This window comes from Dreissena polymorpha, chromosome 1 (assembly GCF_020536995.1).
Source record: "Dreissena polymorpha isolate Duluth1 chromosome 1, UMN_Dpol_1.0, whole genome shotgun sequence".
Taxonomy (NCBI): Eukaryota; Metazoa; Mollusca; class Bivalvia; order Myida; family Dreissenidae; genus Dreissena; species Dreissena polymorpha.
Genome location: NC_068355.1, coordinates 80595269 through 80608732, shown reverse-complemented (window position 1 = coordinate 80608732; position 13464 = coordinate 80595269). Strand labels below are relative to the sequence as shown.

The window sequence follows — 13464 nt, the reverse complement described above, 5'->3', positions numbered from 1 at the left end:
TAAGATTTAAATGTGTTAAGTTCAATATCTGCAACAAAATACCAAAACAAACCAAATGGACATGCACGTGGGGCTTATGCGGGGTGGTGAAAGAATGAATTTGTTAGATATTTTCACTCTAAGCAATTTTGATAATGTCTTTTTTGTGTGTTTTTTTTTTAAATCACCCCAAAAATGTCAATTTCAAAGCAAAGAAAATCCAATTTCATCCAAGACAATAAACAAATTAGTACAAATGAGAGATCAAAGATACTTTGAAGAGAAGAAATCAATAAGCTTCCAATAACTTGTTGTTTAGCACCAATAAAAGTGTGAAATCTTGAAACGCGCCTTGTCGCTCGGAGCCCATTTATTTGCCAGAGGCCAATGATATATCCTAGCATTTAATGTCATGGGTGCCTTTAAACTGCAGCAGATGGTCAATATGCATTGCCAGCTCTCATTTAGAGGTTCAAGAGAATACAAAATTTCATATTTTTGGCACAAAATAAGTACTTTTGACTATTTTTAGGGTGGCAATCTGGGTAAAAAATGGGGATTCATAACCAAGCGAAAGAAAAAATGCTCATTTTGGGGGTATAGAATGGACGGAAAGGTTAAAATGAACAAGATACATATATGTAGGCAAGCATTTTAAGCTTAGAAATGAGGTTCCATGTAGTAACAGGGGCAAAAAGGCAGCTCAGATCAATGCAGGCTTCCTGAAAGGGGTTTCTAGTACTTCTTTTGGGGACACAGCTTCCCGCAGAATTCTCAACACAACAAACATCATTGATCCATGTCACCTCTGTATGCAAAGACAAGCGAATAAAGTCAATACTGCCCTTAAATCACTGAATGACAGAAGCATTTACCAAATAAAAAACAAAACTGGTTGCTGAAAGTGCCAAATTTTGTCAAAAAGATCCCTCTAATGTAAACGATGAAGGGGACACTCGCTACAACAATCCTATGTTTAAGTCGGACGCGACATCTTCTCAAGCCGGAACCATGACTGTAAGCATATTGTGAGAAAACAGTACCAAACACAAGCTAATTGTAGGGTAACAAGTAGCAAATCAACTCAGCTGTGCTGCATACATGCTCAGGAACAAGGATAAACATGTTGAGTGCCAACTTCTGCTGCCAACAGAGCACGAGCTTTACGTGTCAGGACGCGGAATAATCGATACAAACTGCATGGGAATTGCACGACGGCAAGAATTTGAGTGACCACAAAACTGATTAGGACAGTATTTCACACCTTAAGCATCATAAATATGCTTATTTGCCTGTGTACATGATAATAAATTAGTATTATTACCTGTTTTACCATCAACAACCCTTATCCAGTGGCCCTCGGCTTAGTTGCAGACATTCCTCTACCTGAAAAAGTCAAAATACCCAATAGAAATAGATATACAATGAAGAAAAAAACATGCATTTATGTATTTTAAGTGTATTTCTATGAATAATATGAGGTGATAATGCTTGTTATATGCATGATTGTACTAAATATGAAAGCTGGCTCAGTTAAGCATCTGTTGCACTGTCAAAACTGTAAAAATGTCCGCCATTCCATGTAGGTGAAATGGGGCTGTGTTTGAATGTTTATGCTTTACGCACAAGCTATTGTTGCGTTACTGGATTGCGTAGTCCTTGGCGTTGAATTCTGACTGCATGTAGCACAATAACGCTACACGGTCAACCAAAATGCCTTCGAATTTAAGTCGGAAAGCAATTTAGCCCTTATTCGGCTATACAAGGGTGGGGGATCAACTTGAAAAACAACTATTCCAGGTCAAATAATCTGAATTCATGCATTTAATGCACTAATTTTCTTCTCTTTTGCTAAGAAATGACCAAAAATCAGCTTTCCCAGTCATATTTTGCACTTGCAGATGATATTACATTTTTTACCTAAAGCTAGTTTAGGTTACAATATAGTAAAAGATTTCCTACACAAATTCAATGTAAAAGCAATAACTTTAACGAAAAATAAAGTCAAACTTTTGCGCATAGAGACCCTCATAACCATACCTTTTCTCGAAGAGCATTCCAAGCCGAATTGATTTAAGCAATAAAAAAGATAGGTCACGCGATATGTAAGAAAGAACTCGTCACGAATCAAAAGTCACTGTTTTACGGCCATCTATTTACCGGCTTCTATCCAGTTCATGAGGGTTTCCCGCCATCTGTCAAAGTCTTATGTAGTCTCCAATCTTCAGATAAAAGAGTGAATTTCTAGTAAACAACAATGTTTTCCCTGCCACATGCACACAGAAATATACTAAAATAAAGTCATGGCAAGTGACCCTACAGAGAACCGTGTCTTCAAATAAATGATGTTCATGTTTTTAGAGAGTATAGCATTGCACTCCAAAAAGATTTAGTATATTGTAACCATAAGTGGCTGTGAATGCTATATGTTGTGTATAGCTGGCTCTTGAAAAGTATACTTAGTTGTGTTTCCTCTAATATTAGTTCTAAACTAACCTAGGTTTATGTCCAGGTAGTACATCTTACTATTAGCGAGTGATAAAGTGAGTTTATTGTTTGATTCATTATATATAAAACTTAACAGAAGAATATCTTCATTTTTATGATCTGAAAGTTAAAAAATAATATTTGCAATGGGTCGAAGTAAAAAGTGCACTGAAAACAGTTTTTAATGTTGTATTTCGTTAATTTCCTTATTTTCTACTGCTTTTTCTCCATTATTGTCAAAGTTTATGTTTTCATGTTGTTTTTTTCATTCATGTATATAAACAAATTAAATACAGTAATTACTTTCTTTTATATAATATGTTTTTTGAATTATATGAAAAGCTATGTGTTATTTTTTAGTCTAAGAGAATATTTTAGAACTTGTTCCCAAAGTGATCATTTGCACATTAGTGATTTCATATGCCCCTTGCCCCAAAATGAACCTTTGCACATATGTGGTTTTATATGCCTGTGTTCCTTTTCAACCGTTTGCATATAAGTGATGTCATATGCCCCTGTTTCCTTTTAGCGCAATTATAGGCTCACTATGGAGGGGAAGCTATTTCCATGTTCAGAGGCGGTAAGGTCCGGTGGATGTTGTCAGTTTGCACTTACTTTCTTCCCTTGTTAGATAATGATTTGTTTTACCTCCAGCACAAAAGGAGAGTACTGGATACACCATGAATGTTTGTCTGTATGTAGGCACAAACTTGTCAGAAGAAGTACACCTACACCTTAAATCGTTCAACATTTAATATGGATTGGCTGTACGTTACCATATTAAGTTATGAAATTGCATGCTGTATACCATCAAAATTGTTAAAGAAATCCCCCTTTTTAATTTGGAATTTAATAACATTATTATTACAACTTGTCACATATTATGACTTATCACATCGGGAGTTATTCATCATTACTGTCACAAGCTTTAGTAAGCATAAGTTATGCCATTTATTTGTCAGGCAGTTTGCTTGAATCATCAATGTTGTGAGAGAGATGCTTGTAAAATATGTGGTTACATGACAAATTATTGCATACAATTGATTACTGCTAATCAGAATCATGATTCAACTATTTTGAATATCATGTACATGTAATATCGAACAGTAACATCTCTTGATGATTATTTTTGTTTAATCCCTAAATAATAAATAATTAGTTTTCACCGTTTTTCTATGACTCTTCAATCAATTATGCATGCGTGATTCACTGTCTTAGAACCTTAAAAGGAACATTAATACAAATTATTATTTTGCTGTTCTAATTTTAGCATCAATGCTTTTATGGACAGGCAGTTAGAATATTTACTGTTTAAATTGTTTTACTTACTATGCTATGCTCTGTTATTTACTTACTATGTTATGCTCTTTTATTTAATAATTGGTTTGCATGATAGTAATAGTCAAGGTTCTAAGAATAAAATTCACATAAACTGTTGTGTATTATTTGAGGTCATTTGAATCTCTGTACCTAATCTTCTACCTGGACATTGTCCCATGATTTTGTGGTACCAGATTGTTATCTTTATATTCAAGACACTATTTAAGATCTGTGCATACATTACAATCAATAAATATTGAGGACATCAGATATTCTGTATCCTGACATAACTAACTTCAAGCAACAAAGCTTTCTTTAAGTAATGGAGCATAAAGAGAATACAAAAGTCAGAAACAATCTTATGTTTCCTTAATGAATAGCCAAGCTGTCTATAGACATAATGTTAGTTGTTATCTACATGCACATTAGATTATGTCATACATTTTACATCTGTGCTGTTGTTCAAAACTGGTTCTCTCTCTGTCTCTATTGCCTTTTTTTCCCTGCACATTGTTTTACACTTGTGTTTTTTTTTTATATTTCATACAGTAATGTATGTGTTTTCTCAACAGAAGGATAGCAATGTGTCAGTGCCACTGTTCTGTTTCCCGGATGCTGCAAATTTTAAACCATCATCTTCATCCATGACCAAAAGGTAGACAAATAATAAGAATTAATGCATTCACTTTTTAGCTCACCTGAGCACAACGTGCTCATGGTGAGCTTTTGTGATCGCTTTTTGTCCGTGGTGCGTCGTGAGCCGTCAACATTTGCCTTGTTAACTCTCTAGAGGCCACAATCATTGTCCTGTCTTCATGAAATTTGGTCAGAAGATTGGTCTCAATGATATCTTGGATGAGTTCGAAAATGGTTACGTTTGCTTTAAAAACATGGCTGCCAAGGGGCGGGACATTTTTCCTTATATGGCTATAGTAAAATCTTGTTAACACTCTAGAGGCCACATTTATAGTCCGATCTTCATGAAACTCGGTCAGAAGATTTATCCCATTTATATCTTGGACGAGTTCAAAAATAATGCCAGTTGGTTGAAAAACATGGCCACCATGAGGGCGGGGCATTTTTCCGTGTGGGGCTATAGTAAAACCTTCTTAACACTCTAGAGGTAACATTTATTTTCTGATCATCATGAAACTTGGTCAGAAGATTTGTCCCAATGCTATCTTGGATGAGTTCGAAAATGGTTTTGGTTGCTTTAAAAACATGGCAACCAGGGGCAGGGCATTTTTCCTAATATGGCTATATATGGCTTTAGTAAATTCTTGTTAACACTCTAGAGGTCACATTTATTGTCCAATCTTAATGAAATTTGGTCAGAAGATTGGCTTCAATGATATCTTGGATGAGTTAAAAATTATTATGTTTGCTTGAAAAATGGCTTCCAAGAGGCGGGGCATTTTTCCTAATATGGCTATAGTAAAATCTTGTTAACACTCTAGAGGCCACATTTACTGTCCGATCTTCATGACACTTGGTCAGAAGATTCATCCCAATAATATCTTGGAATAGTTAAAAAATGATGCCGGTTGGTTGAAAAAATGGCTTCCAGGGGGCGGGGCATTTTTCCTTATTTTGCTATAGTAAAACCTTGTTAACACTCTAGAGGCCACATTTATTTTCCGATCTTCATGAAACTTGGTCAGAAGATTTGTCCCAATAATATCTTGTTATCTCACGTGAGCAACTTTGAGCCTTTCAGGCCCTCTCGTTTGTATTTGTTTTTCCTAGCCTGTATAGCTAAATTGATCAATGCATAACACTAGAACTATTATTTACTTTGGTAAAACATACAATATTGATGTATATTTATGTACAGTTAAAACTCACACAAATTATGCTGCGATTATTTTTCTAGCCAGTCTTACAACTTTGTGTTGACAAATTTTGATGGAGGACGGGTTTATGGATACTGTCGAAGATTTGTGGTAAGATATTATTATTTGTGATTGGAAACCTGTTAATGCTTTCACCTATAAATATTTATAAAAAAACAACAACAAATTGCAATGTTATCAAAATCAATGGATATTAATAAGACTACATGAGCGATGAAGGGCTGCATTTTCCATATTTTTCTTGAGCAGAACATTCCAACATAGTTTCACTTTATTGTTCGAAGCTTAACATATACAGTATTGAAGTATTTTAATCATAGTAGAGGTATTTTGCAGCCACCCAAGTCTGCAGAGAGAATTCCAGAAGTTATCTGTATCATGAGCCCTGTGGATGCATTCACAATGTACAATGAGGTGTGTATGAAAGTACTTGCTGTACAATGAGGTGTGTATGAAAGTACTTGCTGTACAATGAGGTGTGTATGAAAATACTTGCTGTACAATGAGGTGTGTATAAAAGTACTTGCTGCACAATGAGGTGTGTATAAAAGTACTTGCTGTACAATGAGGTGTGTTTGAAAGTACTTGCTGTACAATGAGGTGTGTATAAAAGTACTTGCTGTACAATGAGGTGTGTTTGAAAGTACTTGCTGTACAATGAGGTGTGTATGAAAGTACTTTCTGTACAATTAGGTGTGTATGAAAATACTTGCTGTACAATGAGGTGTGTATACAAATGCTTGCTGTCAGTCGAGTGTGTATTAAAATACTTGCTGTACAATGAGGTGTGTATAAAAATACTTGCTGCACAATGAGGTGTGTATTAAAGTACTTGCTGTACAATGAGGCCTGTATGAAAGTACTTGTTGTACAATGAGATGTGTATGAAAGAACTTGCTGTACAATGAGATGTGTATGAAAGTACTTGCTGTACAATGAGGTGTGTATGAAAGTACTTGCTTTACAATGAGGTGTGTATAAAAGTACTTGCTGTACAATGGGGGAAGGAATAAAAGTTCTTGCTGTACAATGAGGTGTGTATAAAGTACTTGCTGTACATGAGGTGTCTATGAAAGTACTTGCTGCTCAATGAGGTTTGTATGAAAGTACTTGCTGTACAATGAGGTGTGTATGAAAGTACTTGCTGTACAATGAGGTGTGTATAAAAGTACTTGCTATACAATGAGGTATATATAAAAGTACTTGGTGTACAATGAGGTGTGTATGAAAGTACTTGCTGTACAATGAGGTGTGTATCAAAGTACTTGCTGTACAATGAGGTGTGTATCAAAGTACTTGCTGTACAATGAGGTGTGTATAAAAGTACTTACTGTACAATGAGGTGTGTATAAAAGTACTTGCTGTACAGTGAGGTGTGTATAAAAGTACTTGCTGTACAATGAGATGTGAATGAAAGTACTTGCTGTACAACGAGATGTGTATGAAAATACTTGCTGTACAATGAGATGTGTATGAAAGTACTTACTGTACAATGAGATATGTATGAAAGTACTTGCTGTACAATGAGATGTGTATGAAAATACTTGCTGTACAATGAGGTGTGTATGAAAGTACTTGCTGTACAATGAAGTGTGTATGAAAGTACTTGCTGTACAATGAGGTGTGTATAAAAGTACTTGCTGTACAATGAGGTTTGTATGAAAATATTTGCTGTACAATGAGGTGTGTATTAAAGTACCTGCTTTACAATGAGGTGTATATGAAAATACTTGCTGTACAATGAGATGTAAATACTAGCACATGTGAAATACCAGTGCTCTGTATTTTTTGGATGGATGACTTTTGTAGTTGAATATTACAGTAAACATGTACATGAAATTTAGGTGTTTGTTTCTTGTAACATTTCAAAGGAATGCATATATAAAGTTAAAGTACATGTTTCTGTAGATGTGGCAACTTAAATGTTTATTGTTTAATGAGTCCATTATGAATGCAAGTTAGATTCAACCTTTGTCTATCTTTAACTGACTTTCACACATAATTCTGCCTTTAAAGGGGCTTTTTCACGTTTGGGTAAATTGACAAAATTAAAAAAAGTTGTTTCAGATTCGCAAATTTTCGCTTTAGTTATGATATTTCTGAGGAAACAGTAATACTGAACATTTACTATGCTCTAAAATAACCATTGTATGCATCTTGTGACGATTTAAAAACCCGAAAATTATAAAAGGGTTGCAACGCGAAACAAATTAATAATTTGGAGAGTTCTAATGTTGTCGTTATATTCTGTGAAACTACGAGGATTGCTTATATAAAGAATAAAATACATCAGGCATTGTATCCGGAAGGATGGCCGAGTGGTCTAAGTGGGTACTATTTTTACTCCAGGACTCCAGTGGTCAGTGGTTCGAGCCCTGCTGAGGCTTACTTTTTTTTCTTTTTATGCCCCCCTTCGAAGAAGAGGGGGTATATTGCTTTGCTCATGTCGGTCGGTCTGTCGGTCCGTCCACCAGGTGTTTGTCAGACGATAACTCAAGAACGCATACGCCTAGGATCATGAAACTTCATGGGTAGATTGATCATGACTTTCAGATGACCCCTATTGATTTTGAGGTCACTAGGTCAAAGGTTAAGGTCACGGTGACCCGAAATAGTAAAATGGTTTCCGGATGATAACTCAAGAACGCATGAAACTTCATGGGTAGATTGATCATGACTCGCAAATGACCCCTATTGATTTTGAGGTCACTATGTCAAAGGTCAAGGTCACGGTGACCCGAAATAGTAAAATGGTTTTTGGATGATAACTCAAAAACGCATACGCCTAGGATCATGAAACTTCATAGGTAGATTGATCATGACTTGCAGATGACCCCAATTGATTTTGAGGTCACAAGGTCAAAGGTCAAGGTCACGGTGGCCCGAAATAGTAAAATGATTTTCGGATTATAACTCAAGAACGCTTTTGCCTAGGATCATGACACTTCATAGGTACATTGATCATGACTCGCAGATGACCCCTATTGATTTCAGGTCACTAGGTCAAAGGCCAAGGTCACAGTGACAAAAAAGCGTATTTACACAATGGCTGCCACTACAACGGACAGCCCATATGGGGGGCATGCATGTTTTACAAACAGCCCTTATTTTAATTTTATTCTTGATTTTTTACTGGAGCTTTTTATATCTAATGTTTAACATTTATCAATATAATTCATTTTATGACAAACTTCAAAACATGCCAATATCTGTGAAAAAGCCCCTTTAATAAGTTTTAAAACCATATTACCTTAATTAATCAAAGTTTTTGAATACTACCAAAAAGTTACGTGTTTTTGTGTCTGGAAATTTACAAAAAAACACTCCCCAAATATATTGACAGTAAATTTAGAAACAATATGACATTATACCAATGAAATTGTGGTTTGGTTATTCGCGTGTATAAGGTTATCTGTCTGATGGTAAGCATTTTAAATACTGTAGTATGTGCTTCAAATTATTTAAACTAAAATTCAAACTATGGAAATTACTATTGCTGTGGTTATTCTTCAACAACTTCAATATGGCCCAGTTCATTGCAGCCTATTTGGCTCACTTGTTTTGAAGAGGCCATGTTCCCTTAGATAATTTAATTATTAAATGGGATGAAATAACAGTTATTGTCCCCTACCGGTTTCATCGGAGGGAACTTATGGTTTGTGAGCCATGCGTCTGTCTGTCACACTTTTCTGGATCCTGTGATAACTTTAAAACTTCTTCATATTTTTTCATGAAACTTGAAACATGGATTGATGGCAATATGGTCATTATGCAAGTCATTTCATTTTGATCCTACGTCAAAAATTCTGGTTGCTATGGCAACAAATGTATAAAAAAAAACTGACAATGGTCGAGCTGGTAGGGGACATATCATCGCTGTCGTTCTCAAACCTCGTAGCTACAAAATGCCAACTTTTCAGGAGAGAGAAAAAAACGTCACATTTTTTTATAACGATGTTTTAAAAATTGAAATTCTGTATAAGTACCATACAAATGAAGCTGCAAAATACGGTATAAGCCGTAGAGGCGTAAGTCATACTGATAAGTCATACTGATGTTCAGAAATGGTAGCTACGATATTTCGTCACCACAGTTTTGTCATTTTTATGAGGTACGACAATTTGTCCTGATCGGGAATCTCGTAGCTGAAAATATTAAAACGTTTTTGTAAAATTTGTCCAAACGAAATGACTTACCTATAGGTGAAATGAAGTCACTACAACTTTACGCCCGACAAAAAAACAACATTTCGTCACGTGGCTTTTTCAAGGGCTCTGATTGGCGTAGAGCTACGAGATATAGCCCAAAACACGCGCCAGACTTCATATATTCGGAAAAGACGGGGGAAAAAATTGAAAATTTTGGAGTTACGAGGTTTAAGAACGACAGCGACGATATATTGCTTGGCAATAGTCTTGTTAGTCCCCTACCGGTTTCACCGGAGGGGACTTATGGTTTTCGCTCTGTGAGTCTGTCACACTTTTCTGGATCCTGCGATAACTTTAAAAGTTCTAAATATTTTTTCATGAAACTTGGAACATGGATAGATGGCAATATGGACATTATGCACGTCATTTCATTTTGTTCCTACGTTTAAAATTCTGGTTGCGATGGCAACAAATAGACTAAAAATACTGCTGAAAATGGTGGTTTTCCGGATCCTGCGATAACTATAAAAGTTCTTAATATTTTTTCACGAAACTTGGAGCATGGATAGATGGCAATATGGACATTATGCACGTCATTTCATTTTGTTCCCACATCAAAAATTTTGGTTGCTATGACAACAAATAAAAAAAATATTCTGACAATGTTGGAATTTCTGACAATGGTGGAGCCGGTAGGGGACTTTTATTGCTTGGCAATAGTCTTGTTTTTAAAAGTTTTATAAAGTCATAAAAAATAAGGTTGCATGGGCATCATTAACTGATGATTATACAAAACAGAAACTTATAACGACCATTTCAACTGTAAAATCTTGAAGCTATGGGGTGAAACTAAAGTATATAACCAGTATTATTGCCAAGTAATAAAAATGTTACAGTCAATTGGTTTTTTCACTAGGCTGCCAGATTTTATGGCTGTAATGGGGTTTTCAAAAGAGATGTCCATTGTCTCACCAGATTAACACACAAATGTTGAGTTCTGCATTCAACGTTCCAGAAATGTAGATTGATTTATTATAGTGCAGAAAATAATTGTACTAAAATAGAGGGTGCCCAAACACTTGTAGTTTTTAGAGTGATTTTGAAATTAAGACAATGGACTAAGTAAAAACAAAATGTAAAGGGAACATCAAAATGAAGCACAGGGAGACCATGTAAGATATTTGGGTCAGAAATCCCATTCCCTAACTGTTTGTTGTTAGTAACACACTGTAAAAGCATATTTGTGGCTCATGCAAGTCCTTTGCAGAAAGATCAGATATAAAAAAATGGTATTGCCCTTCTGGAATTATTTTCTTTGTTAATAATTTTCATTATTCATGCTTTATGCACATTCAGTGTACTAAATAGAACCCACTTTTTTTGTGATGCCCCATTTGTCAAAGCCCATTGATGAAAATAATGCACACACCATGCATGAAATATTACTCATGTCCTTGATGATACTACCCCTGTTATTGGGGTGCCTAATGCCATGTGCTTAATACCACACACATCATTGATATCACAGCTCTTGATGCACATTGAGGAGAAGCGTGCTATCTCCCTTCACAGCGCACAGGAGTTGATAGCGGCCACATTTGGTAGGCCACTACCCCAGCCTGGCCAGACAGAAACTATACGGACACTGGTGAGTAGTTTCCATTGAGTGCTCACAGTGCACAGTTTAAAGGGACTTAAAAGGGCCTTTTCACATTTTGGTAAATTTACAAAATAAAAAAAAAAGTTGTCTCAGATTTTCAAATTTTCATGTTAGTTATGATATTTGTGAGGAAACAAAAATACTGAACATTAACCTAAAATATACCTGCAAAATTATGTTCTTTTGATATTTTACATACTGACTACTCTACATAATCCTATAATGAATCTATAACCGTTTTGGTTCATTCAAAGTGTAGTCATTGTGGTGCATTCAGTTGACAATACTAGCAAATCGCAATAAATGTATAGCCAGTCTACAATTAATATTTTAGCAATACCTCTTGTGTACTTACAAAAAAACGAATACAATAATCTGTGCTAGTTTGCTATATCAGATGTATGCAATATTGTACAAATTTAAATCACATTGTGTCTTTCTCATGTTAAGCCCTGTATGTTAAAAAGTTTTCTAAAGAAAATTCCCAAAATGTGATGTTAAAAAGACATTCAAATATAGAGTACATTAAGCTATTTTAAATTTGACTTGAGCTTTCCACCAATAACCTGAACCATGTGAACTTTATATATGTTTTTGTAGCTTACATTTTTCATAAGTTGAATGATAACAATTATAAATAACAGTAGATTAATGGAATATTCTTGGGTCTATTTAACCTGATTTAAATACAAAAACTAATGTACATGTATATCAATACCATACATAATGATCATTACATTCATGTGTTAAGTCCAATGTAAGGTTGTTATTATTGAGCTATGTTTGATTTGATCTCCCTGACAACCGTTGTGTGTTTTCAGGATGTGGAAGGGGAGATGGAGACGCTGTTTCTCACTCGTGATGCAGACAATCGCTTTGACAATGTGAGTGGAAATATGGAAACAAGTTACTATGGGTGCATAAGGAGGGATTTAAATCAAAGCAACTGTTTTGGTATGAACTTATAGCATGGTCAATCCACTGAAAATATGTTGTTCATGTGATCCAATGGCTGTGTTGTTAATTGATTTTATTTTTTAAAGTGACAAAGGCTGTATAAATGTTTCATTATAATTGTTATGCCCTGAACAGACAATATACTTTATTATTTATAGTTTTGATCAAAATATACTTTTATGAGTTATATGTAGCTTTTGAGGGCTAAGAATTAGGGATGGCAAAATTATTCGAATATTCGATTGAATGGTCAGCATTCGAATAATAAAAATAATATTCGCATATTCGCATTTTTTTCCAAACGTTATTTCACCAATATTTAATGACCTGCGAACCGCTTACTAAAATGCAACCGAAATCACCTGGGAGTAACATGTTTGACGTGACGTTCTTCGTGTCAAACTGATAACACGGCCCTTATCAGTGTTGATTGCGCAATGCAATATACACGCTCTAAGAAAGGCCCCGACTGTTGTTTGCCAATAAGGGTGCCAATTAACGGTTTCAATTGACTGGCGAATAATAATTAAGTTTTGTGATCACAGTATGTACAGTCATTAAAATGTGTGAATTACTCAAATCCCGCAATGCAATATACTTACTATAAGAAAGGGCCCGAACTGTTGTTTGTCAATAAGGTACCAATTAAGGGCTTCAATTTACTGGCGAATAATAATTTAGTTTTTGTGATCACAGTTTGAACAGACATTTAAATATGTGAATTACTAAAGAGTAACAGATGATATAAATTAAACAATCATCAAGGCATCATAATTCAAATCTGAAAATGCCACCAGCCCTTTCTGCAGTATGGAATACTTTACACGGTCTGTGGATGAGAAGACCGCAACGTGTAATGTGTGAAACTTAGTTTTACATATGCGCGGTCTGCTACAAATCTGTGGAATCATTAAAAAATAAAATTCTATGACACGATGTTTTTCATTCTATTTGTGCCCCATCACAGTATCGGTCATAGTATTAGTCGACAGCGATACAATTATTCGATAGCAACATTAATAAACAGTCTCGTATTTAGCAAACGGATATAACTTACAAA

At 35.1% G+C, this 13464-nt stretch overlaps 1 protein-coding gene across 6 annotated transcripts in view; it reads left to right on the top strand.

Annotated features, from left to right (window-relative positions):
- LOC127837320 (DENN domain-containing protein 2A-like) overlaps positions 1-13464 on the top strand; it is an 86297-nt gene that overhangs the window by 55162 nt on the left and 17671 nt on the right. For 5 of the 6 annotated variants that reach the window (XM_052364307.1, XM_052364285.1, XM_052364293.1 and 2 more), the window contains exons 8-13: positions 2996-3046; positions 4359-4441; positions 5660-5729; positions 5976-6053; positions 11316-11435; positions 12269-12331. In XM_052364307.1, coding sequence (XP_052220267.1) covers positions 2996-3046; positions 4359-4441; positions 5660-5729; positions 5976-6053; positions 11316-11435; positions 12269-12331 — 465 coding nt within the window. The remainder of the gene's footprint in view (positions 1-2995; positions 3047-4358; positions 4442-5659; positions 5730-5975; positions 6054-11315; positions 11436-12268; positions 12332-13464) is intronic. The other variant, XM_052364314.1, reaches the window with a different exon arrangement.